The sequence below is a fragment of the Sus scrofa genome, chromosome 17, assembly GCF_054392235.1.
Source record: "Sus scrofa isolate SSC_HxYL_T2T_F1_AM1 chromosome 17, Sscrofa_HxYL_maternal_Yorkshire_Landrace_v2.0, whole genome shotgun sequence".
Classification (NCBI taxonomy): domain Eukaryota; kingdom Metazoa; phylum Chordata; class Mammalia; order Artiodactyla; family Suidae; genus Sus; species Sus scrofa.
Genome location: NC_139399.1, coordinates 47,985,373 through 48,011,392, shown reverse-complemented (window position 1 = coordinate 48,011,392; position 26,020 = coordinate 47,985,373). Strand labels below are relative to the sequence as shown.

General features: G+C 43.2%; 2 protein-coding genes across 3 annotated transcripts in view; one reads left to right on the top strand and one right to left on the bottom strand.

The window, feature by feature from the left end:
• RPN2 (ribophorin II) overlaps positions 1-6,957 on the bottom strand; it is a 56,246-nt gene extending 49,289 nt beyond the window's left edge. The window contains exons 1-2 of one of the 2 annotated variants that reach the window (NM_213941.2): positions 6,912-6,957; positions 3,213-3,406 (exon numbers count right to left, since the gene is read on the bottom strand). In NM_213941.2, coding sequence (NP_999106.2) covers positions 3,213-3,406; positions 6,912-6,924 — 207 coding nt within the window. In that variant the 5' untranslated portion in view covers positions 6,925-6,957. The remainder of the gene's footprint in view (positions 1-3,212; positions 3,407-6,911) is intronic. The other variant, XM_021077219.2, reaches the window with a different exon arrangement.
• A 154-nt stretch (positions 6,958-7,111) lies between these two features.
• The window catches only part of MROH8 (maestro heat like repeat family member 8), a 31,936-nt gene continuing 13,027 nt past the window's right edge, over positions 7,112-26,020 (top strand). Inside the window, 9 exon segments of the mRNA XM_085003179.1 lie at positions 7,112-7,295; positions 11,854-11,999; positions 15,320-15,442; positions 22,849-22,928; positions 23,814-23,877; positions 23,879-23,927; positions 23,930-23,958; positions 25,151-25,184; positions 25,187-25,245. Coding sequence (XP_084859305.1) covers positions 7,112-7,295; positions 11,854-11,999; positions 15,320-15,442; positions 22,849-22,928; positions 23,814-23,877; positions 23,879-23,927; positions 23,930-23,958; positions 25,151-25,184; positions 25,187-25,245 — 768 coding nt within the window.

Below are 26,020 nucleotides of genomic sequence, written 5' to 3'. Positions count from 1 at the left end.
TCAGGTGTTGCCATGAGCTGTGGTGTAGGTCACAGACTCGGCTCAGATCTGGCATTGCTGTGGCTCCAGCATAGGCCGGCAGCTCCAGCTCTTGATTAGACCCCTAGCCTGGGAACCTCCATATGCCTCGGCAGCAGTGCAAGAAATGACAAAGACAAAAAAAAAAAAAAAAAAAAAGATTCAATCCGAGGAAAGGAGGAGGAAAGAATGGATAAACAAACAGAAAACAACAGGACAATAAACTTAAACCCAATAGCATAGTTAGAGAAAATACAAATGAAGTAAATCCCCAACTAAAAGACAGAGGTTGTCGGAATGGATAAAAACCAAGTCCAAGGCTTGGATCCAACGTTGCTGTGGCTGTGGTGTAGGCTGGCAGCTACAGTTCCGATTCGACCCCTAGCCTGGAACCTCCATATGCTACAGGTATGGCCCTCAAAAGACCAAAAAAAAAAAAAAAAAAAAAAAAAAAAAAAAAAAAAAAAAGTGATGTTTAAAAAAAAAAAAGTATAGATGCAAGTCAAACGAAATGTATGGCATTTATTATTGCTTTAAAACACTCGAGCAAAAAATAGAGAGAGAGTAAATGTAATAAAAATGGCAAAATGTGAACACTTATTCAAGCTGGCAAATGGTACAAGGAGGGCTCAATATACATTCTCACCACTTTTTTTTATGGCCTCACCCATGGCATATGGAAGTCCTCCAGCCGAAAATTCAAGTTGCAGCTGTGATCTACACTGCAGCTGCAGCAACGCTGGATTCTTTAACCCACTGCACCTGGTGGAGGATTGAGGACACGCCTCTATAGCAACCTGAGCCACTACAGTCGGGTTATTAATCTAATGCACCACAGCAGGAACTCCAATGTTCTTGCCACCTTTGTGAATGTTTGCAAACTTCCATAATGAAAGGTTGAAACAAAAAGAGTTGCTATTCTTTTAACTCCCACTAGACTGTAAGCTCTCTGAAGCCAGTGATTTTGACTGGTTGGTCCACCACTGTATGCTGGGGGCCTTGCCCGGGGCAGCAACCTCTCCAGGAATGAGGAGTTCATACAAAAGTGGGCTGAACTGTGGATCCAGTAGGTCAGGTGGTCACCACTCACCTCAGACAAGGAACCAATAGCCATGGAACTCCCGTCGTGGCTCAGTGGTTAACGAATCCGACTAGGAACCATGAGGTTGCGGGTTCGATCCCTGGCCTTGCCTAGTGGGTTAAGGATCCGGTGTTGCCATAAGCTGTGGTGTAGGTCGCAGACACAGCTCAGATCTCGTGTTGCTGTGGCTGTGGTGTAGGCCTGCGGCTACAGCTCCGAGTGGACCCCTAGCCTGGGAACCTCCATATGCCGAAGGAGCAGCCCTAGAAAAGGCAAAAGGACCAAAAAAAAAAAAAAAAAAAGAAAGAAAGAAAAAGAAAAGAAAAAAGAAAGAAAAGGAACCAATAGCCTTGAAGGAAGCGAAAGGAAGAGGGCAAGCCCAGAACCAGGGAGGATGCTGGAACAGCCGAGAGGCAGAGGGACTCAGAAGAGGCTAATTGGACAAACTGTTATTAACTAAAATGCACTGTCCTCTGAAGATTACCCTTCCCTCATCTGTTGAACCCAGGCATGGCCATGGGACTTGCTTTAGGTGAAAAAAACGAGAAATACGAAAGAGGAGACGTATCTCTTCTGAGCAGAAGTTTTAAAAGCCATGCTTTCATGTGTACACACTCCAGAAAGAGTCTGCTCCATCAGGCTAAATCCTGGACTAAAGAAACACAGAACAAAGCCTCAGGTGACTGTTGATGGCCATATAGAATGAGCAAAATATACACTTTAGTCATAAGCAATTCATATCTGAGGTCACCTCTATGGTAATATAAGAAAGGAAAGGGAGAAGTCTAAAGATGCCATCTTTAGATAATCATCTACTAATTATTTATTTAAACACTGTGATGTTTAAAAAAAAATAGTGGAGGAACTGCTACAAAGGGGTTTTGCAGGTGTAATTCAAGCCCCAAATCAGCTGACCTTAAAATATGGAGATTATCCAGGGAGGCCTGACCCAAGCAATAAGTCCTGTAATAGCAGAGCTTTCTTCGACTGGCAGCAGCAGAGGAGGTTAGTGAGACTTGAAGAGGAAAAGGACTTGACTTAGATGGAGAGGGGACAAGATGAGAAGAAATGTGCTGGCCCTGAGGAGCAGAGCGCAGTCCTTGGCTGACAAGAAACTGGGGACCTCAGACTTACAACCACAGGGAAGTGGATTCTGCCAACAACCTGAAGAAGCTTAAGGAAGATTCTTCCCCAGAGCCTTCGGTTTAGAGCCCAGCCTGGCCAACACCTTCATTTCAACCTTAGGAGACACTAAGCAGAGAGCCCAGCCAAGACTGCCTGGACTTCTGACTTATACAACTCTCTTCTCCTAAATGAGTGTCATTTTAAATCACTAAGTTTATAGTGATTTGTTACACAGCCAGAGAAAACAACAACACAAGGCTCTTGTGAGAACACTGGCCCTACTTCCTCACCTGCTGTCCATGCTGCTGTAATAAATAAAACGTATATTCACTTAAGACTGTACCTAAATCCAGGAAAGGTTTCGATCATGATGCACTGTCCTTATCAAAGGTCCAAAAAGTTTATCAAAACGGCCTGATGCTGTGACTGTCACTGTTTAATTAATGCAAACGTTCCCCACCTTGAATTCCTTCATTTATTAGCCACACAAATAGAGCACTTATCATGTACAGTCTCACTGTACAAGATTCAGTAAAAGTTTCTAGAGGATCTATGACTTGCTCTTCTCCATAGTCTACTATAACACCTGGCATGGTCCTAACATACATTAGGCATTCCAAAAAAAAAAAAAAAAAAAAAGATCTGTTAGAATGATACAGATATTTATTATATTGGATTAGCCTTGATTATCTTCAAATAAGCAAAAGTTAGTTTTGGTTTTTTCTTTTTAAGGCCACCCCTGTGGCAAATGGAAGTTCCCAGGTTAGGGGCTGAATCAAAGCGGCAGCTGCTGGCCTACACCACAGCCACAGCAACGCCAGATCCTTAACCCACTGAGCGAGATCAGGGATTGAGCCCACATCTTCATGGATACTAGTCGGGTTTTTAACCCACTAAGCCACAAATGGGAATGACCAGGAATTAGTTTTGAGGTACACGAAAGGAACACAGTGATGGGATGAAGCCACCAAGACCAAAGTGGCCTTACCTTTTCATCTGGCACCTGGGCACCAAGGCTGCTGAGTCCCACAATGGAGTAGAAAGCAGATTCCAAACTTGTGAAAGGGCGGTCCAGTGAGGCTTTCAGTCTCTCCACATCATGCTTGGTGAGGTAGTGGGTGGGCGTCAGAGCCTGGGCGCTGGCTATGATTGTCAGGGCCAACAGCAAGACAGTGCTTGAACCTTGGGGGGAAATGACTATTAAATAAATACACTCCACACTATTCCAGAGTTCTATACAAAGTTCCAGTGACGAGGTACACCAAGGTCTGGGAACCAAATCACGTGTGGAAGGGTGAGGGAACTGGGAGGTTCAGCCTGGAGAGCTGCCTGAGGGAAGTGGTGGGTATGGGCTCAGCCATCTAAATGGCAGTCCTCCCAGCAGCCTCCGTGCACCTGAAGCTCAGGACTCATCGTGCCATTCCCATTTCAATTATGTTTGTAACTCCTAGGCCACGAAGGACAAATCCAATCATGAATCTTCACCGTGGCCTTGCCCATCTCACAACCATATCTCTTCCATCTGTGGCTCTCTGGCCTCCTCTCTGTTCCTCTAAGGGGTCATGTTCTCTGCTATCCAGCTCTTTTGCATGCCTCCCCCTGCTTAATTTTTACTTTCAGATTTCAGTTCGAGTATCTCTTCCTTAAAAGGCCCCTCTCCCGTCAACAGCCCTCCCTTGCATAAGCTCCCAGTACTATGAGTAGTGAAGAATGAGGCCTCATGGGGTCAGGTTTAAATCCTAGCCCTGTCACTCATTAGCAAGGTGGCTGTGGCAGTTACAATGTGACCAGCCTGTGCCTCAGTTTCCTCAAGAGTAAAGTGGGATAATAAGAGTATCTACCTCAGGCTCATTAGGATTACATGGATTAATATGAAAAATCTGAATGGCGCATAACAAGTGCTATATAAATGTTAGCTACTCCTTCTCTTATTGTTATTGTTGTTCCTATATCTGCTCACAGCGACCTATGCTTCTATGCAGTATTTTTCACAACTATAATTAATAGTGTAATGTCTGATTCCTCTGCTAAACTGTAAATTCCATGAAGATGGAGACTGTTGCTTTTAATCACCCCAGTATTTCCAAGTCTTGCACATTGCCTGGCACACAGTAGTACTGAATTCGTATCTGCTGAATAAATGGAAAGAAAAATTAATCCTCATTTATTATATCCCAGGGGACAGAAAAAAACTATAAGACTGGTACATTTCTACTTTTCATTTTGGGGGGGAACACTTTCAAATGGGCAGCTTCATGAACTATTTGCCTTTTAAGTAACAATAATCACCAGGAGAACATTAATGATTAATGGTCCTTTGCTTATAGTGTCAAAGTTAGTTTTAACTAGAACCCCTTAAGAAAGGCATTTTACAAATAAAACTGAGGACCAGAACACCTTGGATAAAGCCAATCTTGGACTCAAACCAAGATTCAGAGTTCAATCATGCTCCATTACTTTTTGGAGAATGTTGTAGAAGGGGCATGAATGTCAGTGCTATCTAAGTCCTCATGTGGGTTAAACGACCTAAAGAATGAGAAAGATCTTTTAAAAAACTAGAAAGAGATCTATTATGGGGATCATCATTCATCAAACATTTATTGAATGCCTGCTATGTACCAAGCACTATTTTTGGTGTTAAAAATACAAGAGGAAACAGAACAAAACCGGCTAACCTCACGGAGCTTGCATTCTAGTGGAAAAAGAAAGACATTACATGAAATAATTAAGAAACATTATGTTAGAAGGTGAAAAGTGCTATGAAGAAAAATAAAGTACAGAAGGGATATATCTGGGAAGAGCTGCAACTCTAAATATGGTAACCTATGAAGCCCTAACCAAGAAATAAAGATACTGTGTATAGACCTGAAGCAAAAGGACCCAAGTTATGAAGATATTTGAAGGGAAACTATCCCAAGATGAAAAGCAAAGGCAAGAGTTCCCTGGTGGCTCAGCAAGTTAAGGATGCAGCATTGTCACTTCTATGGCTTGGGTCGCTGCTCTCATGGGGGTTTGATCCCTGGGCCAGGAACTTCTGCATGCCACAGATGTCGCCAAGAGAAAAAAACCAAGCGCAAAGACCCTGAATCAGGAACATGGATGGTGCTTTTTTGCATTAGCAAGGAGGATAATACAACTGGAGAGGAGAAGCAAGGGGTGGGAAGTAGGGACATGGTGACAGACATAGCAGAGGCCAAATCTGGAGGGCCTTATAGGGTCTTTGGCTTTTATAAAGATGGAAGCCACTGGAAAATCTTGATCAGAGAAGTGATTTGGCTTGCATTTTAACAGGAACTTTGTGTTGAGAGTAGAAAACACTGTGCTGCGACTACAGCAGAGCAAGGACAGAAAAAGGGATACCAGTTGGGAGACTACGGCTATAATCTAAGAAAAAGAGTGGTGGTCTAAGCCAGGATGGCAGCAGTAGAGATGGTAATTAGTGGCCGGAGTCTGGTTGGAATTCAAAGTTAAAGCCGGAATTGCTAGTGGGTAGAAAGATGTAGAAGAGGAATCTATGATACCAATGCTGACTCCCCAGTGCCTTGAATACATGCATGTACTTCATCTATTAAGACCTAGTGAGTGACTATGAGTAACATTTTCCCAGCTAGGCTGTAAATTACTATAACACAGTATTTGCGCCAGAATCCTTTTCTTCCCACCCCGTGTTAATCCTAACAACTGTGGGGGCTAAAATTTGAGCACTTAACATGTGTCCCGTATGCCCATACTGTGCTGAGTATTTTGCACGGATTTAGTCATTAAATCCTCACACTATCTAAGTGAGTGCGATTTACAGACCAAGAAAGGGTCTCAAAAACAGTTATCTGCCCTAAGACTTGTAACTAGCTGAGAAACAAACTGCAGAAACTCTATTATCCTCAACTTCTCAATTTTGGAGAAGTTACTTCCCCTGTGTGGAATTCCATCTTTTCCACTTGTCAATAGTACACATTTCCCAAGTTGTGTGGCTGGACTACCTGAGATTCCATCCCGCACAGTGCCCACGCATTAGCTAGCAATATAGTTAGGTTTCCTGGCTGCTTACTTAGTGCCACGCACTGTTCTACGCTATGTAGAAAGACTATCTCATTCATTACACACAGGAATGCATGAGGCAGATAATGTGGCCAATCTATTTTACAAATGAGAAACTGAGATGCAGAGGAGTTAAGCAAACAGCGCAGCAGGGGAATACGTGGCAGACTAAGTTTGCAACTGGATACTCCAACTTCAGAACTCATGCTCTAAGCTCCTAAAAAGAGGTGAGTGATTGTCTTGCCCCTATCTTTAAAAAAACTACTGTCCAAAGAAAGAAGAATTAGCCAAAATCTCACTCTTAGGCCGCCTGGCCCGGATGCCCGCGCGAGTCAAATGAATGAGCAAAGCCAGACCCAGGGTTATCCGCGGCTGTGGTATCCGGCTGGGCCTCTGGGGGACCCGTAGACCCGCGCCGCACCCACCCCCACCGTCTCCTCCGCTCGCTGGCAGTTCCACCCGCTGGACAGCCCTCCGTCAGACCCCCGACCCCAAGAGACCCCAAGCCCATGCCCCTGTCCCACAGGGGAAGGGGGACCCGCCCGGCCGGCTCCCGAGTGGCAAGCACTAGCCTGCCGCGGGCGACGGCCCACTCGCCGAGGCGTGCGGTCCCCGGGACCCCGTTATCGAACCATGCGCAACGCCTCACCCGGCGGCGCCATTCCTCCGAGCAGGTCCCACTAGGGCCCGAGCCGCAGGCGGACTTCCGCTCGGGAAAGTGGCTCCAAGAGCGCGCCGGAGGGGACGCCCGGGACTCGCAACAGACTCCGCGTGCTGGGATGGGCTCTAAGCACAGGTCAGTCCACGCTGTCCCGCGGAACCGGGCCTCTCCTAGGAGCCGCGGCCAGAATGCCAGTCCTTCGGCGCACAGGGCACCGCGGTCTTCGCGTACAGGCCCGCTTCCCCCCTCGCTGTGGCCCACTTGGAACCGTCCGCTTCTCAACGCCCGATTCTGGGCACCACTGGCACGCGGTTGGACGCGGCGTCTGGGGTGGGCCCGAGACGGGGCCTGCTGTGATTGGCCGATTACACTGTCACTCAGGCGTCTGTCTGCAGCCCGGCGGATTTTAAAGGAATGGGAAGGGTTCGGTGGAGTAGGAAGAGTAGTATTCGAGGCTTTTGCTGGTAGTTTGTTTGTTCGTTTGCTTTTAATTAGAAAATTATGGCGATTTTCTCCAAAGGTTGTTTTGGTTTTTAATAACTGACCTATGAATGACGTTTTAATTGATTTGCAAAGCATTTGGGTGAGGAGCATACTAGCCCAAATTTTGCAGATGAATTAAGAGACTCAAAAATGGAAATGACTCATCCAAGAACTCTGTACTAACTCCAGTTTTTGATCGTTTGGGGCATAGCCCGCAGTGTACTAAGCACTCCATGTACTATTTCATCACCATTCTGTGAGGTATGTACAATTAGTATTCCCATTTTGCAGCGAAGGAAACAAAGATTTGAACCTATGCAGTCTGACTCCATAATCTGTGCTTTTAACTATTACGAACATTTATTCACAATGCAGTAACTATTATTAACATTAGTGTCCCAGATATTATTATCCCAAACAGGGGTGAGTCAGTTATTTCTATGTCTGGTACTGTGCTGTTGAATATGGTATACTAGCTATATGTTGATATTTAAATTTGAATTTAAGTTAATTAAAATTTAAAATTCTGTTCCTCAGTTATACTAACCACATTTCAAGCACGCAGTAGCCACATGGGGCTGGTGGAGATCATATTGGACAGCACAGAATTATAGAACATTTCCACCGTCACAGAAAGTTCCCTTGGGCAGTTCTGATCTAGAATACATAAAGTACTCTTCCAACTCAGTATGCGCGAAAGTCTCATATTGGCTTGAGAGTCAGTTGTTAAATTTATCAGAAATTTTGCAAATTGGTTGTTAAATACAGCTATTTAGAAAAGTTGAGGAGGAGTTCCCTTCGTGGCTCAGGGGAAATGACCCCAACTAGTATCCATGAGGATGCGGGTTTGATCCCTGGCTTTGATCAGTGGGTTAAGGTTCTGGTGTTGCCATGAGCTGTGGTGTAAGTCGCAGACGTGGATCGGATCTGGCATTGCTGTGACTGTGGTGCAGGCCAGCAGCTGCAGCTCCGACTCGATCCCTAGCCTAGGAACCTCCATATGCCAAGGGTGCGGCCCTAAAAGGCAAAATACATACATTCATACGTACAAATAAAGTTTAAAAATAAGGAAGATATTTTTAAGGAGTTCCCATCAGGGCTCAGTGGTCAATGAACCCGACTAGCATCCATGAGGACTCTGGTCCAATCCCTGGCCTCGTTCAGTGGGTTAAGGATCTGGAGTTGCCATGAGCTGTGGTGCAGGTTGCAGAAGCGGCTAGGATCCCAAGTTTCTGTGGCTCTGGTGTAGGCCAGTGACTGCAGCTCCAATTGGACCCCTAGCCTGGGAACCTCCATATACCACAGGTGTGGCCCTAAAAAAAAAGAAAAAAATATTTCTAAAAAGCTAAAACAAAGAATTAAAAAAACAGCCAAAGATCCTTGCCCTCATAGAGCTTACATTTTAGTAGAAGGAAATAAATGATAAACAATATCCATAAATAAGTGAATGATTTATTAGAAATTGTTGTGTGCTATTACAAAGACAAGAAGAAGGAAAAGCTAACAGGGTTTGAGAGAGGTGGGGTGGTATTCTACCTCGGTCTCTTTTTAACAGTGTCATAGCATCTCTTACCTATCTATTCATTCCCCATGAGGCTGACAGCATGCTAGGTATTAGGGATACAACTGTGACCATGTAGACAAGTTTCTTCTCTCATGAAGCTTGTAGTCTGATGGGAGACAGTAAATAAACACAAATGAACTTGATAATTGTAAATAATCGTTCAATACAATGAAAAAAAAAAACAAATAAATGTGGAATTGTGAAGGGAGAAGGTACTTAATCCAGACTGGTGATCTATAAATGCCTCTCTGAGAAGATGACATTTAAGTTTTCACTTGAGTGATGAGGCAGAAGCAGTCCTGAAAAAACTAAGTTTTTTAATCCCCTCTTCCTTCCTAGGATCTGTAGTCAGGAAGATGTAGTGATCCCTTGGGCTTCTGATAATGATTCAGGAAGTGTGGATTTGCAGCTGAGCAACCTAGAGGATATTAAAAAAGGCCCAAGTAGCCTTGAACTTATAGGTCAAAAGGGGAAAGGATAAAAAGGGAGGAGGGGGGAGGGGAAAAGGAATCTTTTTTCAGGCCAAGTTGCAGGGTGACTGGCCCTTGACTAGACTTTGACAATGAATTTGGTCCCTGACTTTAAGACTTTGGAATATGATTGGCAGAATGAGATAAGATATGTTATTATAGACATATAGGAAACTAAACTTAGTCCTGAGATGGATAGTCTCAAAGACTTGCACAGAGTCTAAGCTCTAGAAGGATTCTGAGAAGGGAAGGGAAGGGTAGGAGTGGGTAGAAGCTGGATTGGGCTACTAAATAACTATCTTTCATTTACAGCATTTATTGAGTACCAGTTACTGGGCATACAACAATGAGCAAGACCATCATGGTCCCTGCCCTCAGTATGATTTATGTTATACTACTGAAAAGGGCCAAAAAAGTTAATGGACAATAAATAAAGTAATTACAAGTTATAGTAAACACTACGAAAGAATTGAACAAGGGGCTGAGACAAAAAATAGGGGAGATGGGAACCTACTTTAAACCATGGTTGTCAGAGAACACCTCTCTGAGATGGTGCTGCTTAAAGCTAAAGAGGGCCTCAAGGACATAAAAAAGAAGTAAGGGGAAGAGCATTCCAGGTGGGTGGAACAGCATATGCATGAGATGGCAACTACATTCATTCATTTGACAAATATTATTGAAGCTCTGTTATGCTTTAAACACTGATCTAGCTGTAGAACAAACACCATGCACTTACAAACAAATGCTTGGAACTCAGCCTGAACTGAGTTCACAATGTGTGTGACTAGGGGTTGGGGAGGGGAGTAGGGAGCAAATACAGAGAGGTTAATAAGCAGCTAGGAAGGTACTTAGCCAAAATGGGCAAAGAGGGGATTCAGGAAAGGGATCCTGGAGCTGAGCCCTGATGGATGAACAGGAGTTAGCTAGACAGAGAGAGGCAAGGGAAGGTGGGGGAGAGGAAACAGGCTGAAGGAAAGCCTGTGCAAAGATCAGAGGTGAAGGAGAACATGGCTTCCAGTGGGTGGCAAGAGGCTATTCAGGAAACCAAGATGAGTGCTGAAGAAGAATGGGAGAAACCTTCAGATGATATGTGTGTTAGGGAGAAACTGGGAAAAGTATCTGCCCAGTAGGAATAAGGGATGTAGTGTTGGAAAATGGGGGAGGCGAGGATGTAAAGCTACATGAAGAGGAAAATGATGCTGCCGTAATGATCGCCACTCAGCCAAGGAATAAGACAATTGGAGCTAGCTCTGTATCATCCAAATGAGGTAGGTTCTGTTATCACCACCGTTTGGGAAATGTGGAGTAGGCCCAGAGAAGGTAAGGTCACACACGGTCAGAATCTCAGAAAGAGACAGAACAAGGATCTGAGCCAAAGGAGACTCTGGAGCCTGTGCCGTTAATCAGAGTATATCACGGGTCTGAAAGAAGATAGCTGAGGCACTTGCTCTGCACCCTGGTCCAGTGGGAAGAGATGGGCACCAGGGGCCGCTGTATTTTAAGCTCTTGTCACCACAGGGTACAAAACTTTTTTTGCCTATGCCTGCGGCATGTGGAAGTTCAGAGGCCAGAGATCAAAGCCCTGCCATGGCAGCAACCTGAGCTGCTGCAATGACAATGCCAGATCCTTAACCCACTGTGCCACAAGGGAACACCAAAGGCCTTTGAATTTGAATAATAATATCTACCATTTAAGTACTTACCATGGGCCGTGTTCTGGGATAAGCTTTCTACATGTATAACATACAAAATATAACCCTGTTTTATAGGTATGGAGTCTAGGTTTCCAGGAGGCGTCCAATTTAATAAAGGTCATGGAGGAGCTCCTGTCGTGGCTCAGTGGTTAACGAACCTGACTAGCATCCATGAGGATGCAGGTTCGATCCCTGGCCTCCCTCAGTGGGTTAAGGATCCAGCATTGCTGTGAGCTGTGAGCTGTGGTGTAGGTCACAGATGCAGCTCGGATCCTGTGTTGCTGTGGCTGTGGTGTAGGCCAGCAGCTACAGCTCCGATTTGACCTCTAGCCTGGGAACCTCCGTATGCCAGGGGTGTGGACATAAGAAAAGACAAAAGACCAAAAATAAATAAATAAATAAAATAAAGGTCACAGAACTAATAAGTGGCAGAGCTAGGATTCAAACCATTTTCAGACTGAGAAAAGTCCTTGCTCTTACCCAGCCTGCTACAGCTGAGTCTTAAAGGTTTTTGTAGTTTAGGAGGCCCTTAGGGAACATTGAATTTGTAATTGAAAAAACTGAGACTCAGGAGGGAAAGGGAATTGCCCAAGTTTGCAGAGTAAATAGTAAAGGTGAGAACAGGACCTATCAATTCTGATAGCCAGTGGTTCTCCCCACTGAACTGTGCGACTGCACATAGTACAGAGGCATCATCCAATGTCTTTTTTCAATGTTAGACTCAGACATCTTGGACATCCCTGGACTCCCTCGGGAACCCCTCACAGACACCTTCAGACAGCTGACCCACCAAGGGCCCCTTGGCAAGGTCATTGTTGAGAGGTTGATCCAGTTCATTCGTGAGTTTTTTAATGGTGAACTAAAGGTATGCACAAGCAGTCTTCCAAGTTATCCAAATTATTCCTCCATTCCAACAAATATTCTAAACATTTATTATGTAAATAATGTATATTATAAGCTGTAACATTTATGTTTATACTGTCAACGGAAGAAGAAAAAAAGCACAACCTACAAGTTGAGAGTTACATTTTTTCAGCAGCCTCGAGGTCTATAGCCTGGGATGACAATCTCTCAGATACCTTTGAGGGACTGTTCCAAAGAGGTTAGGGCAGGGAGTTCCCATCGTGGTGCAGTGGTTAACGAATCCGACTAGGAACCATGAGGTTGTGGGTTCGATCCCTGGCCTTGCTCAGTGGGTTAAGGATCCAGCGTTGCCATGAGCTGTGGTGTAGGTTGCAGGTGTGGCTCTGGCATAGGCTGGTGATTCGATCCCAAGCCTGGGAACCTCCATATGCCTCGGGAGCGGCTCAAGAAAATGGCAAAAAGATTAAAAAAAAAAAAAAAAGAGGTTAGGGAGGAGCCAGGATATTTTTTTTTTTTTTTGCTGGGGAAAAAAAAAATATCGTGAACATCAAAAGCTCACTGCTAATCCCAAAAACAGACATCTCAAGTTAATGACTTTAGTGTTTTTCTGTATATGAGAAGGTACAGGGCAGCTGTGGTGGCTGATGGCTTGATGGCCACAACATCCTTTGTTTACTGAAAAGGCAGACGACACTCTGTTTACAGTACTTTTATGTTTATTTTTATATTTACAGTAAATGTATTTACATATTCTTATAAATTATATTTATAAAAAATTTTTTAAATTCCTATAAAAATACAGAAAACTATAATAAAAGTTAAAGGTTAATCATCCCTAATCCCACTGTCTTAAAATAACTACTGTTAACATGTTTGTATATGTGTTTTCAGGTTTTTTTTTTCTGTGCATACAAATGCATGTACTTATAGAAAAAGGCACATCAAATATGGTAGAAGAAAAAAAAAATTCCTAGGTCCATAACTATAGATCTGTATTATTTTACTTAGCAAAGTATGCCTTGTTTAGGTGAAACAGTCATTCTGTGGGAGCATGTAGCATAAGAATTATAACAGAAGAATTAATGTTTTTGTTTTTGGCCACACCCATGGCGTGTGAAAGTTCCTGGTCCAGGGATCAAACCCACACCACTGCAGTGACAACATTAGAACCTTAACCCACTGTGCCGCAAGAGAACTCCCAAAAGAACTAATCTTAACCTATGGTTAAGGGAGGGCACTTCTGAAGAAGTAACCATTGAGTTCGAATCTAAGGAATGAATAAGAGAAACGAGGAGAAGTTAGAACTGGAGGGAGTGTTCCAGAAATAGGAAATGAAATGTTTAACAACCTTGTGGCAGAAAGGAGCAGAGCACATCTGATGAACTCAAAGAAGGTTAAATCACAGTGTCAAAGGTGTCTGTCATTTGTCAACAGACACTTAGGTTGTTTCCATGTATGGACTATGAATAATGCTGCAGTGAACATGGGAGTTCAGATGCCTCTTTGAGATCCAGATTTCATTTCCTGTGAATATGTGTATGTGAATAGCTGGGGACTTGTGGAAATTCAGCAAGCTTTACGTTTTTCTTTATGTATAATACCAATAAATTTTTTCCAAAAAACACTTAAAGCCACAATGTTGGTTTTCACTTTTGAAGACCAACTTTTGAACTCTTCTTTATACTTTATGTCAGCAAAGCTTTATAAAGGATTTCATGGTAATTAATAAAGGGCTTGGATTGCTGTAGTGAATTGGAAAGAAAAGTTTGTTCCCTGCCTTGACCTAAATCCACAGCTTGAGTGAATAAAGAAGCTAATTTTGTTAGGGTATCACAAATACTCTGTTAGCAATATACACCTGTGGTTTTTGGTTACTCTGAGAAGGGTACCCAGCCCAGCTTCAGCAGAAAATGCATGATTCAAGTCTTCAAGCATATTTAGATTTCAGTCAGTGCACAGAAAGAAAAAGTGTAGAGAATTCAGAAGATGGAAAGGCCAGAAGCAAGAAAGGACAGCACGAAACTTAATTGGGCTAAAGCTCAGAATGCTACTAGGCAAGGCAAGAGATGAATTTTTTAAAAAATTTTTTCGTTAGAGTTGATTTACAATGTTCTGTCAATTTCTGCTGTCCAGCAAAGTGACCCAGTTATACATTTATATACATTCTTTTTTTTCACATTATCTTCCATGTTCCATCTCAAGTGATTAGATATAGTTCCCTGTGAAGAGATGAATTTAAAGAGGTTAGCTGGGGTCATATTGAGAAGGGCCTTGAACTCCATAGGTGCTATTGAAAGAGTTTCAGTAGGGTGTTACCTGATCAAATTTGCATTTTATAAAGATGAATTTAGTGTTAGCCAGGGGAATGCATTGGAAGGGGGCAAAACTGAAGCAGAGTAACCAAATGTTGGCTAGCTATACAAGTGAGAGAAAGGGCCCCAAAGTCAGCTTCTTGCTGTATATTGCTACTTGCTATCCAGAGAGCTTATACCAGTTTATATCATGTACCTGCAGGAGAGAAAAAACTGCCAGAAATATTCTCAAGATATGTAGAATTATTGGTGTCTTTTCTTTTTTTTTTTTTTCTTTGCTTTTTAGGGCCACACTCACGCATATGGAAGTTCCTGGGCTAGGGGTCAAACTGGAGATGCAACTGCTGGCCTACACCGCAGCCATAGCAACGCAGGATCCCAGACACACCTGTGACCCACATCGCAGCTCATGGCAACTCCGGGTCCTTAACACACTGAGCGAGGCCAGGGATTGAACCCGCATCCTCGTGGACACTAGTCGGACTCATTTCTTCTGTGCCACAGTGGGATCTCCCTATCTTCTTCTTTATACTTTTTTCAAAATTTCTATGATAAATAGATACTGCTTTTATATATAGAAAAAAAAAGGCTAATGCAAAAGAGAGTTTATTCTTCAAATCAGAACTTGCATTTTAATAGGAAACCTTAAAGACTCAAAATAATGAATTTTAATGATATCAGGAGAGTTGGAAGTAACAGCATCCGAGGTCACCTTTAGGAAGCTTAATCAGAGAGCAGTACACAGGGTAGATAGGTGTGGAGAGCTGTCATGGAGCATTTGGTAGAATCTAGCTAAGAGGGAAAATGTCCCAAACCATGCCATGGCAGGGCCAGGGGACAAGGAATTTTATTCCTCGTAATTTATTCATTCCTTACAATAAAAACTAATATTGCATTGAATGAGGCATCATGTTTAAAACATTCCAGGAAACTTTCCCAAAGCCCTTTACAGTTAGCAAATGAGATTATAACGTATAATTGTGTTTTTACCATTTTTCCACAAACTCAGAGTGAACTGGAGAAGCTGACATTCCTAAGATCTCTGTCTTCTCTCAGCCAAACTTTACCTTACGATGAAACCACAGAATCATTCATTTACAGCCATAGAGCAGACATTGTGCATATGCTAAATGTGAGTATTGTGACCTTAGTACGAATTATTGGGACCATGCAAATTCAGTGACTTGGCTAACAAAATTTTTAGTGACTTCATCTATATTCTCAATTCCCTTAGCTTCTTCTCATAGCAGTATCACTGCATGGAGGACAAATACTCAGGCTACTCCACAAATCTAATTACCTTTGGAAAAACAAAAACAAAAAAACAAAAGAGTAGAAAGAAGAGGAACAGTGTTTAATTTTCTCAATTAGGGCAATGCTGCATAACCAAGCAGTAGTTTTGAGGCAGATTCTATATTCAGTTGTCCAGATTCAAGTACCAGTTGCCTTTTTCTAGCTGTGTGACTTTAGGAAACTATTTGACTTCTCAGTGCCTGTCTCCTCATCTATAAAATGAGAATAGCTGTATCTACTTCTCAGAGCTGTTGAGAGCGTTGAATAAATAAATGTAAGTCACATAACATGGTCTCTAACACATATTTTGCACTTGAGAAACGTGAATGTATCCTTTTGTATTATAGTGTTTCGTTCCATTTGTACTTAAATCCAGCTTCACTCTGCCACTAACTCATTTATTCATTGCCTTATTAAGTATCTGAGAGTTCCAGGCAGTGATCTGGGAATCAGGGCTGCAGAGACAAAGCCATAATCCCTGTTCCTGTAGCCAAGCATAGTGTAATCAAGTGTCACAAGGACTGTGGCAAAAGTTTGAATAGGTATGGTAAAGGCACAGAGGAGTGAGTGGCCAATTCCATGTCAAAGAAGCCAAAAGGACTCTACAGAGGCAGTGCGCTTAAGCAAGCACTTAACTTTTCGATGCTTTAGTGTTCTCATCAGTAAAATGTTCCCTTCAGTTTCTCTACAGCTCTAAAGTTCTGAATCTAAGGTTTCTTTTTTTGGTCTTTTTAGGGCCACACTTGTGGCATATGGAGGCTCCCAGGTTAGGGGTCAAATCAGAGCTGTAGCCACCAGCCTAAGCCACAACCACAGCAACACCAGATCCAAGCCACATCTGCGACCTACATCACAGCTCTCAGTGACACCAGATTCTTAACCCAATGAGCGATGCCAGGGATTGAACCTGTGTCCTCATGGATACCAGTCATATTCGTTTCTGCTGAGCCACGGAAACTTTTGAATCTGAGATTTCTTATACACTTCAGAAAAATGAACAGCTTGTTTTCTTGTTTTGTTTTGTTTTGTTTTGTTTTCTTTTTTGGTCTTTTGTCTTTTACCCACAGCATATGGAGGTTCCCAGGCTAGGGGTCGAATTGGAGCTGTAGCCACCAGACTATACCACAGCCACAGCAGCGCCAAATCCAAGCTGCATCTGCACCCTACACCACAGCTCATGGCAATGCTGGATCCTTAACCCACTGAGCAAAGTCAGGGATCAAACCTGTGTCCTCATAGATGCTAGTCAGATTCATTTCCACTGAGCCACTACGGGAATTCCCGAGCAGCTCATTTTCTTTTCGTTTTATCTTTTTTCTTTCTTTTTTTTTTTTTTTTTCCTGTCTTTTCTGTGGCCACACCTACAGCACATGGAGATTCCCAGGCTAGGGGTCTAATCGGAGCTGTAGCCACCAGCCTACACCAGAGCCACAGCAACGTGGGATCCGAGCTGCGTCTGCGACCCACACCACAGCTCACGGCAACGCCAGATCCTTAACCCACTGAGCAAGGCCAGGGATCGAACCCACAACCTCATGGTTCCTAGTCGGATTTGTTAACCACAACGGGAACTCCACTGAGCAGCTCATTTTCAACCCACAAATCTGGAAGGCTGATTAGATTGATGATTAGTTTTTGGAATGGAAGGGTCTGTGAAGCAATACGCAGTATCAAAGGCCTTCTGTATTTGGAACCCTGTGGAGCTTTGAAAAGGATACAAGTTTCCTGGAAATGTTCTTCCTTGCCCTCTAACAGTTTACAATTAGTTTGAAAGTGACTACACCTCATAAATAGGTTGAGAACCAGTTCCAAATAAGACATCTAGAAGAACAGAATGATATAATGCAGTTTGAAGAATGAGTACAGCTTTCTTCTTGGCTCTATTTTACAGAAAGTAACCTATACACAGCTGTAGGACCCAACCAAAATGGTGTGATTCCAGAGTCCCGCTTTCACAAGAATTGGCAGCAGTGAATTGCCATATGGCTCAACCAGTGAGCTCAGAAAATCCACAAGTGCAAATTTCAAACAGCAAAAACCACACTGAAATTCTCCATGCTCTATGTCTGGATCTGTCCAGCCAGTGGTAAAATACCCACTGTCAGGCATCAACCAACGTTTGGGCTGACAAGGGGTTCAGACCAGAAGAATTAAGGGTAGTTGGTGTCCATGAGAAAGTTGCATGGATTGGTGGATCATTGTTCAAGTCTACCAAGTCCCTGCAAGCCCATGTGCAGGGGCACAATGCTTCTCCCAACAACCAAGAGGAGAGGAAGTTCTGCGGAGGAGAAAGCCAAGGTCATTATGAAGAAAGAAGTATTTTGAGGCATTCTTATGACCCCTGCCAATGCATGGCTCTTTGGTATCCCAATAAAGACAGCCAAGGAAGCTAAGAACAGAATATAGAAAGGAAGGGGGAAAAACATCTGTTATAAACTTCACCAAAGAAGAGTTATAAATAAGAACGTGAGGAGTTCCCCTTGTGGCTCAGTGGTAACAAACCCAACAGGTATCCATGAGGATGCAGGTTTGATCCCTGGCCTCACTAAATGGGTTAAGGATCTGGCATTGCCATGAGATGCGGTGTAGCTTACATACATGGCTCAGATCTGGTATTGCCGTAGCGATGGTGTAGGCCAGCAGCTATAGCTCCTATTTGATCTTTAGCCTGGGAACTTCCATATGCCATGTGTAAAAGACAAAAAAAAAAAAAAAGAAAAGAAAAGAAAACCTGAAAAGATGCTCCATTGTGATTAGAAAAAAGCAAATCAAGACCACAGTGAAGTTCAATTATACACCCGCCAGAATGGCCAAAATAAAAAGAAAGGTAATACCAAATATTGGTGAGGATATGGCAAAACTAAAACTTGCATACACCACTAGTGGGAAGTTAAAGTGGTACAACCATTTTGGAAAACAGTTTAGCAGTTTCTTTTTATTTTTTTTCTTCTTTTTTGGCTGCCCCACAGCATATGGAGTTCTTGCATCAGAGATCAGATTCAAGCTGTAGTTGTGGCTTATGTCACAGCTGTAGCAACGCTGGATCCTTTAACACACTGTGCTGGGCCGGGGGTTGAACCTGCATCCTGGTGCTCCAGAGACCTGGCCGATCCTATTGTGCCACAGCAGGAACTACCAGTTTGGCAGTTTCTTAAGTTAAATACATACTTACCACCTGACCCAGCAATTTTATTCCTAGGTAAAATGAAGCCTATGTCCACACAAAGACTTGAACACAAATGTTCATAGCACCTCTGTTTGTAATAACCAAACAGTGGAAACAACCCAAAGGTCCATCAACAGATGAGTGAATGACAATTTTTGGTATATGGGATACAGTGGAATGTTACTCAGCAATGAAAAATAATGAACTATTGATACACTATATGACTTGGATGAATCTCAGAAAGATTTTGCTGAGTGAAAGAAACCAGATAAAAAGAGGATATATTCCATTTATATAACACTCTAGAAAATGCAGACTTGTCTATAGTGACATCACATCAGTGGTTTCTGGAGTAGATTGGAGAGGAGCAGGAGAGAGAATTTACAAAGTAGCACGAAAAAACTTTTGGGAGTGATCCATATGTTCATTATCTTGATTGTGGTGATGGTTTGATGCATGCATACATATGTCCAAAATCATCAAACTCTACACTTTAAATGTCTACAGTCTATGGTATGTCTGTTACCTCAAAATCAAAAAAGATGCAAACAGTATCTTAAGAACTGCAGTGAAAACTGGGATGTAAAGTAATGACAAAAAAAATTATAATAATGACAAGATTTGAGTGAAATTAATCCAGGTAGATCTCCTGATCTATGCCTCAAAGGATGTGATGCATAAGGGTTGAGAGAAGGAACCAGTGAGTAGGGGCTTAGATGGTAAATTATTACCTGGCTATGCAGAGCCAGGATTCTGCATCCTGAAATACGGCAGAATGACCATGGGTATAGGTTTTAGGCGCTCTTGTTGCCCAGTGGCAGACACGGGCACCAAGACCTGCTGTAATAGAATGTTAATGTAGCCAGACCTGTCCTTAGTGCCACTCAGTTCCCCTCTGACAGCTTGGGGGTCCACCCTAATTCTGCACTGGGGTCCTCCGCAAAACCCTACTTCTGCACTGGCGTCCTCTACAAAACCCTACTACTATATTGTTGTTGGGTAAATAGTTAAGGAGTGTACTCAGCATTGAAGAGGCACTGTGTTGTTTGAGCAGTGAAGGCAGGAAATGAATGAGAATGATGTTTCAGGAAGACTCTTCAGTAGTGTGGATAATAAATGTTGGGGTTCAGAGGACCAACAATTCATCATAGACTGAACTAGTATGAAAATAATCTGTCTAGTTGTCTTAGTGAGGGTTTGAACTCTCTGAAGCAGAAGAATGTAAAGGAAAGGGAGCTATTTTAGTAATCAAAAGACAGTTTCTAGAAGTTCCCATTGTGGTGCAGCGGAAACTAATCCGACTAGGAAGCATGAGGTTGCAGGTTGGATCCCTGGCCTCACTCAGTGGGTTAATGATGTGGCGTTGCCATGAGTTGTGGTGTAGGTCGAAGATGAGGCTCAGATCTGGTGTTGCTGTGGCTGTGGCGAAGGCCGGCAGCCACAGCTCTGATTGGACCCCTAGCCTGGGAACCTCCATATGCTGCGGGTACAGCCCTAAAAGGACAAAAGACAAAAAAAAAAAAAAAAAAAAAAAAGGCAGCTTCTAGTTTTAGTTCTGTGCAGCACAACCCGTGTGATCTTAGACAAGTCACTTTGCTTCTCTGAACCTCTAGCCCCACCTGGAAAGTGGAGACAGTAATATCTATATGGCTTTCTATAAGACCTTTGAGACAAATATCTCATTTTGTTAAGATTGGTTAAGATTCTTCTTGAGGCAAGCAACAAAATTTAGCTCTGGCTCGCTTAAGTTGAAAACAAAAGAAAAGGATGCTGGGATATTCTCCCCTAGCTTGTAAGGAGGAGGTTTAATGATCAAACCTCCAAAAGAGCCTGTTCCAGGACACCCAGAGGGGTCTAAAGGCAGGAGCTGCTCTGCCATCACTCTGACTCTGACCTCTAGCAGCTTCCAGTCTGTGTCACTCTGTAATGCCAGACTCTGGGGGAGAGCATCTGATTAGCCCAGACTGGGTCCTTCTCCAGTCTTGCATCAATCAAGTGTGTCTGGGGGCAGCATCATACAGTGATGACAGGACTTCTGGGCATCCCTCCCTGTATATTTATTATAGGCCATTCCCAGATAAAAGGCAATTGCTGTAATCTGGATAGTCACCCCAGGAGGTCCCTGCTTTACACACATACTTCACAATCAAGAAATAACCTCTAAATGTCTAATTCCCCACAATTGTTAGCATAATTTTGAATATATAATAAGCCACTCATATCTAACTGATTAAAGGAAGAAAACAAGGTTATTCTGACAGAAGCGGTCAAGTAGATTGAAGTCAGAAGGGATTGCAGGCCTGGTCATTGAGCTGAGAGGCATTGTCTTCATTCACAGGTGAGGTATATGGCTTCAGAAATGGTGAATCAGAATCTGCAGAGCAGGGAGGGGCCGTCACTGTGATGGATTGGACTGGGAAGTAAAGAAAGGAGAAAAAAAGTCATAAACCATCTATTTTATGAGCCCTTGGAGAGGGCACCATTGCCAACAATTGAAGGCAGGACTGTGTGCCTTCTGGAGCGGGGCCAAAATGGGCTCTCTCATTAACACCACATTGCCAGGATGTAGCTGGTCTTAGTGGTGGTGCCCTTGAGGGGATGAGATCCGGGTGAGGAGAAGCCTGTTGGCCTGAAGGCGAAGTCTTAGGCTTTGTTTCTTCCCAACTATTAAACCATAAATGTAAGTCAGCTCCGGTGGGGAAATAAAAAGAAGCAGGCCACCTGCAAGATGTGACCAGAATTGGAAAGTGAGAAGAGAAAAACTCAGAAGGGCACGAAGAAGATGGTAATGCTTACTGAGCACTGCCTCCTGCGTGCCCTCCTAATAAGCTCTGAGTGAGGTCTCCTTGGTGGCAGGTAAGAGAAATCCACTAGAGGCAACTGAAACACACAAGGGGAGATGTTCTTAGGGGAACGGAGTGTTCCCTGGAATCCTGTGATAGGAAGAGCAGCCTCCTCCAGAAAGAGAATGAAACCAGAAAACAAATTTCCACCCGCTCAGTGTGAACTTTCTCACCATCTCTTATCCTTGTTCCTTTGTATGCATTTCCCTTTCTCTCCCTCTCCCCGCCCTCTCCTTTTTCCTCTCCTTCTCCCTCCCCCTTTTCTTCTCCCTTTATCCTTTCCTTTCCCTTTCTCTCTTGCCAAAATTTGCTCTCTTGGTTACCTTGTCCATAGGGCGGTGCTCCCAAATGTTAAGTTTTCTCCATTTAATAGATCAACTAGACTGAGATTGTCTCAGTTCCAGATACCTGAGAGAGAGAATCTAGTTGACCTTGGTGTGTCTTCCTAGACAGATGAGTGGTAGCTTATGGGATGGAGTGACTTAAGCGGAAACCTGGCTGTGAGCTGCCCATTCCTGATGGCCAAGGGCAGTTTCCGGAGAGGCTGGGTAGATAGTCCAGAAGGGACTGACATTCACTCTTCATATCAAGTCCACTGATGTATAGTTCGTTTCCTCCATACAGATAAAGAAACTGAGGCATAGGAAAGTTAAATACTCTACACAGGTCACACAGAGGCAGAGCAGTGCTCAAACCCAGGTGTACCTAGCCCCTCAGCCTCTGTTTTATGTAGAACTCCACAGGTTTATTCAGCACTGCAAAGCTGCTTTCCCTCTGCCAGTTTGGAATTTGGAATATTACTCCTTTCTTAGGACAAGTAACTTAGAATGATCTTAGGCACAATAGAAGAGATGACTGGCTTAGTAGAACAACTAAACTGGAAATAATCACTAGTAATAAAATAATGACTAACAGACACTTAACAGTTACTGAGGGCTACTATGTAGCTCATTCAGTACTCCAACCAACCCAGGAAAGTAAGTAGAACTGTTATCCCATTTTATAGATGAGGAAACTGAGGTATAGGGAGGTTGCATAACTTGCATCAGTTCAAACAGCTAGTAAGAGATGAACTCTTAGCCTGACCCCAGTCCTGCTGCCATTCCTGTGGAGCCCAGGAACAGGGGCCACCGAAGGACCTGCCATTGTTTTTTCAGGCTATCCGCTGCTCTCATCATCTGGCCTAATGATGCAGCACAGTCTCCCCTCTCTAAAGTTCCTTCCCTCTCACTGCAGGTGCTGGTGAAGGAGGAGCTCCTGCGTTCTCTCTTCAGCCCAGTGCACCAGGAGGTCTTTGTCACCGTTGCTAACTTCAGGTGACACCCACCTGTCCCCTGCATGTGCATCCTAGTTCCTCATTCAGGGCCAATACCAGAGCCGACAGATATGTTCTATATTTTTAACTTCCGAAAACTATTTAGAGAGGGAAGGGGAGCCAAGTCTCTGTTTTTATGTAGTAACTTTGATGTCATGTGTGTTACTATCTGTTTCTCAAAGACCTACTGAAATGTCTTCGGAGTTCAGTTTTGTCCAGAGTATATCCAGTGGAAAGTTATTCCCATATATGCTTCATATCATAGAGGTCCATGGCCTGAGAAATTTGGAAGGACTGCCTGCTGTTTACCTCTCTTCAGGATTAATACGGTACATTAACTGGTTAAAAATCCCAAGAAGTCTTGTAGTTAAAAAGGTTTTGAAATTTGGGTCCACCATTCCCCAAACTAACAAGCGTTCCGCAGAACACACTTTGGAAAATCGTGGTTTACTATATTAGACTCTAGAAGGCTTCCCTCTGTGGTTGAACCACAAGAAAGCCTGAAAAGAGTGTCACTCTGGTGGATGGGGTGGGAAAGGGGAGAAAGGTGGAGGCTCTGAGCCTGAGACCCTCCCTCTAACTTCCTGTGAGATTTGTCCAGGTAGACAAACGTGCTACTTATCTCTTCCACCAGAATGCTACACCAAGGAGTCTCTGCTTCTCTTTTGGGTTACTTGGATTCCTGCTTATTAACATCAAATCAAACACTTCCCAGCTTGCTATTCCCAAACTGTCTTTTCACAGTTCCCTTGTGGCCCAATGGATTAAGGATCCAGCATTATCACCGCAGCGGCTCGGGTCACTGCTGTGGCACAGGTTTGATCCCTGGCCCTGGAACTTCCACATGCCATGAGATCGGCCACAAGACAAAACTGTCTTTTCTTAGTTACCAGAATGTCCATTTGCTCTTTGGCTCTGAAGATTGAGCTGACCTGTTCAGTCTTGTCATCAAAAAATATAATCACTCTGCCCTCTGTGGCAACTCTTACCCAGCAGCAGGAAAGCATCCAGGTGGATCCTACAACTCAGAGGTAACTCACACTTTGCTTAAGCAACTTGCCATCCACAGGATCAGCTAATCTAGGCCTTTTAAAAGTGCATTTTTTTTTTTTTTTGGAACTAGCCGAAAACTGTTTAAGCTAAGCCTGGTGGATAAAATAGGTGGTTAAATTAAATAGCTTTTTAATTCCACTTTATTTCGTCTTCCTTCTTCTCCCCTTCATGCCTTCTTTTCCCCTTCATGCCTTCTTTTCCCCTTCATGCCTTCTTTTCCTGCTTTTGGCTTTAAAATGAGGTGGAGCTGTTCATATGCTTAGCAGATATTTAGGGTTATCATGTACCAAGCATCGTGACAGGCAGCCGAGATACAGCAGGACACACTCTCATCAGGGGACCTTATATCCTAGTGCAGACACAAACCACTAATAAATAAGTACAGTATAATACGGTAATAAGTGCTATGAAAAAATAAAACAGGGATTTGGGATGGCCATATGCACATTGAGGTATATGGAATGATTGGCCAATAGGGACCTGCTGTATAGCACAGAGAACTCTATCCAATATTCTGTGATAATCTGTGTGGGAAGAGAATCTGAAAGAGAGTGGATGTGTATGTGTATAACTGAATCACTTTGTTGGACAGCCAAAATTATCACAACCTTGTAAATCAACTATACCTCAATAAAACCATTAAAAATGTAAAAGATAAAAATACTGAGATAATAATTGAAAAATAAAATTTAAAAAATAAATAAAACAGGGAAAGAGGAGGATATATACTACCATGGTTGGGAGGCACAGGGGAAGTTTTTTTTATGTAAGGTAGCCAAAGAAAGCCTTCCTAATGAGGTGACAGTTAAGAGAGAGGCTGTGACTATCTCTGGAAGAGAAGCTTTCAGGCAGAAAGAAGAGAAAGTGCAAAGGCCTTGATTTCCTTCTGCAGCTGGTAAGCTGGAAGGTGAAGCAGTTACCAAAGGGGAACTTACAGTATTCAAGTCAAACTTAAAACTATTTTGATAACTCATAAGTAATTTCTTAGCTGTAGTTGGAAGCAGTTAACTGTGCTCCTGGTTAGGCTGAGGTGTCCATTTGTAATGAAGATTCACTGACCTCAGCTCACACACTGCCTACTGGTACTTTACTCGAAGGTCCTTCCCCTTCGAGTGAGGTTAAAGATAACAAGAAGAGCCTTACAAGTGTACAATATTGGGGAACTTTCAGTGTCTCTACAGGCAGACATTTCAAGCATTCTCCAAGACCTCCAGAATTTGGTGATAAAAGACCCACATTTGGAAAATCTTGACACCATTTTTAAGGTAAATGGGATACCAAGAGAAAATGGGAAACTATTCCTATTACCTGGTGAAAGTGCGAGAAGAGACTATGGAAGGATTAAGTTTTAGGAGACAGCCTAATAGTTAAGAGTATCAGCTCTCAGTTTTGAGTCAGACTTAGGTTCAAATTCGAACTCTTTGCCGTTCATTGGTTATACCTTCAGCAAGGAATATGACCTCTCAGTCTTTTCACCTTTATTTTATTATTAGTTTTTTTTTATTTTTTGTCTTTTGTCTTTTTAGGGCTGCACCCGTGATATATAGAGGTTTCCAGGCTAGGGGTCAAATTGGAGCTGTGGCAACTGGCCTATACCACAGCCACAGCCATGTGGGATCCGAGCAGCGTCTGCGACCTACACCACAGCTCATGGCAACGCTTGATCCTTAAGCCACTGAGCAAGGTCAGGGCTCGAACCTATATCCTCATGGTTCCTAGTCAGATTCGTTTCTGCTGAGCCACGACAGGAGCTCCTTTTCTCCTTTAAATGGAGATAATAATTACTGTGAGTATTGAATAAATGGCCTTGAATAAACAGTTTAAACGGTTGCTATAATTATTCCTTAAATTATTATTGCTTGTTACTATAGAAGGATTTTAATCAGTGACCAGGAGCCTCAAGAGTGAGGAAATAGGCAGCTGCCTACCAGGCGAGATTCAAAGGTCATGAACAACCACCTACCCCACCTGGACCTGTTCCAGTAGCTGCCATTGCATTGACAGGGACTTCATTGGAGTGCATTTGCTGCGGTGCAAGCA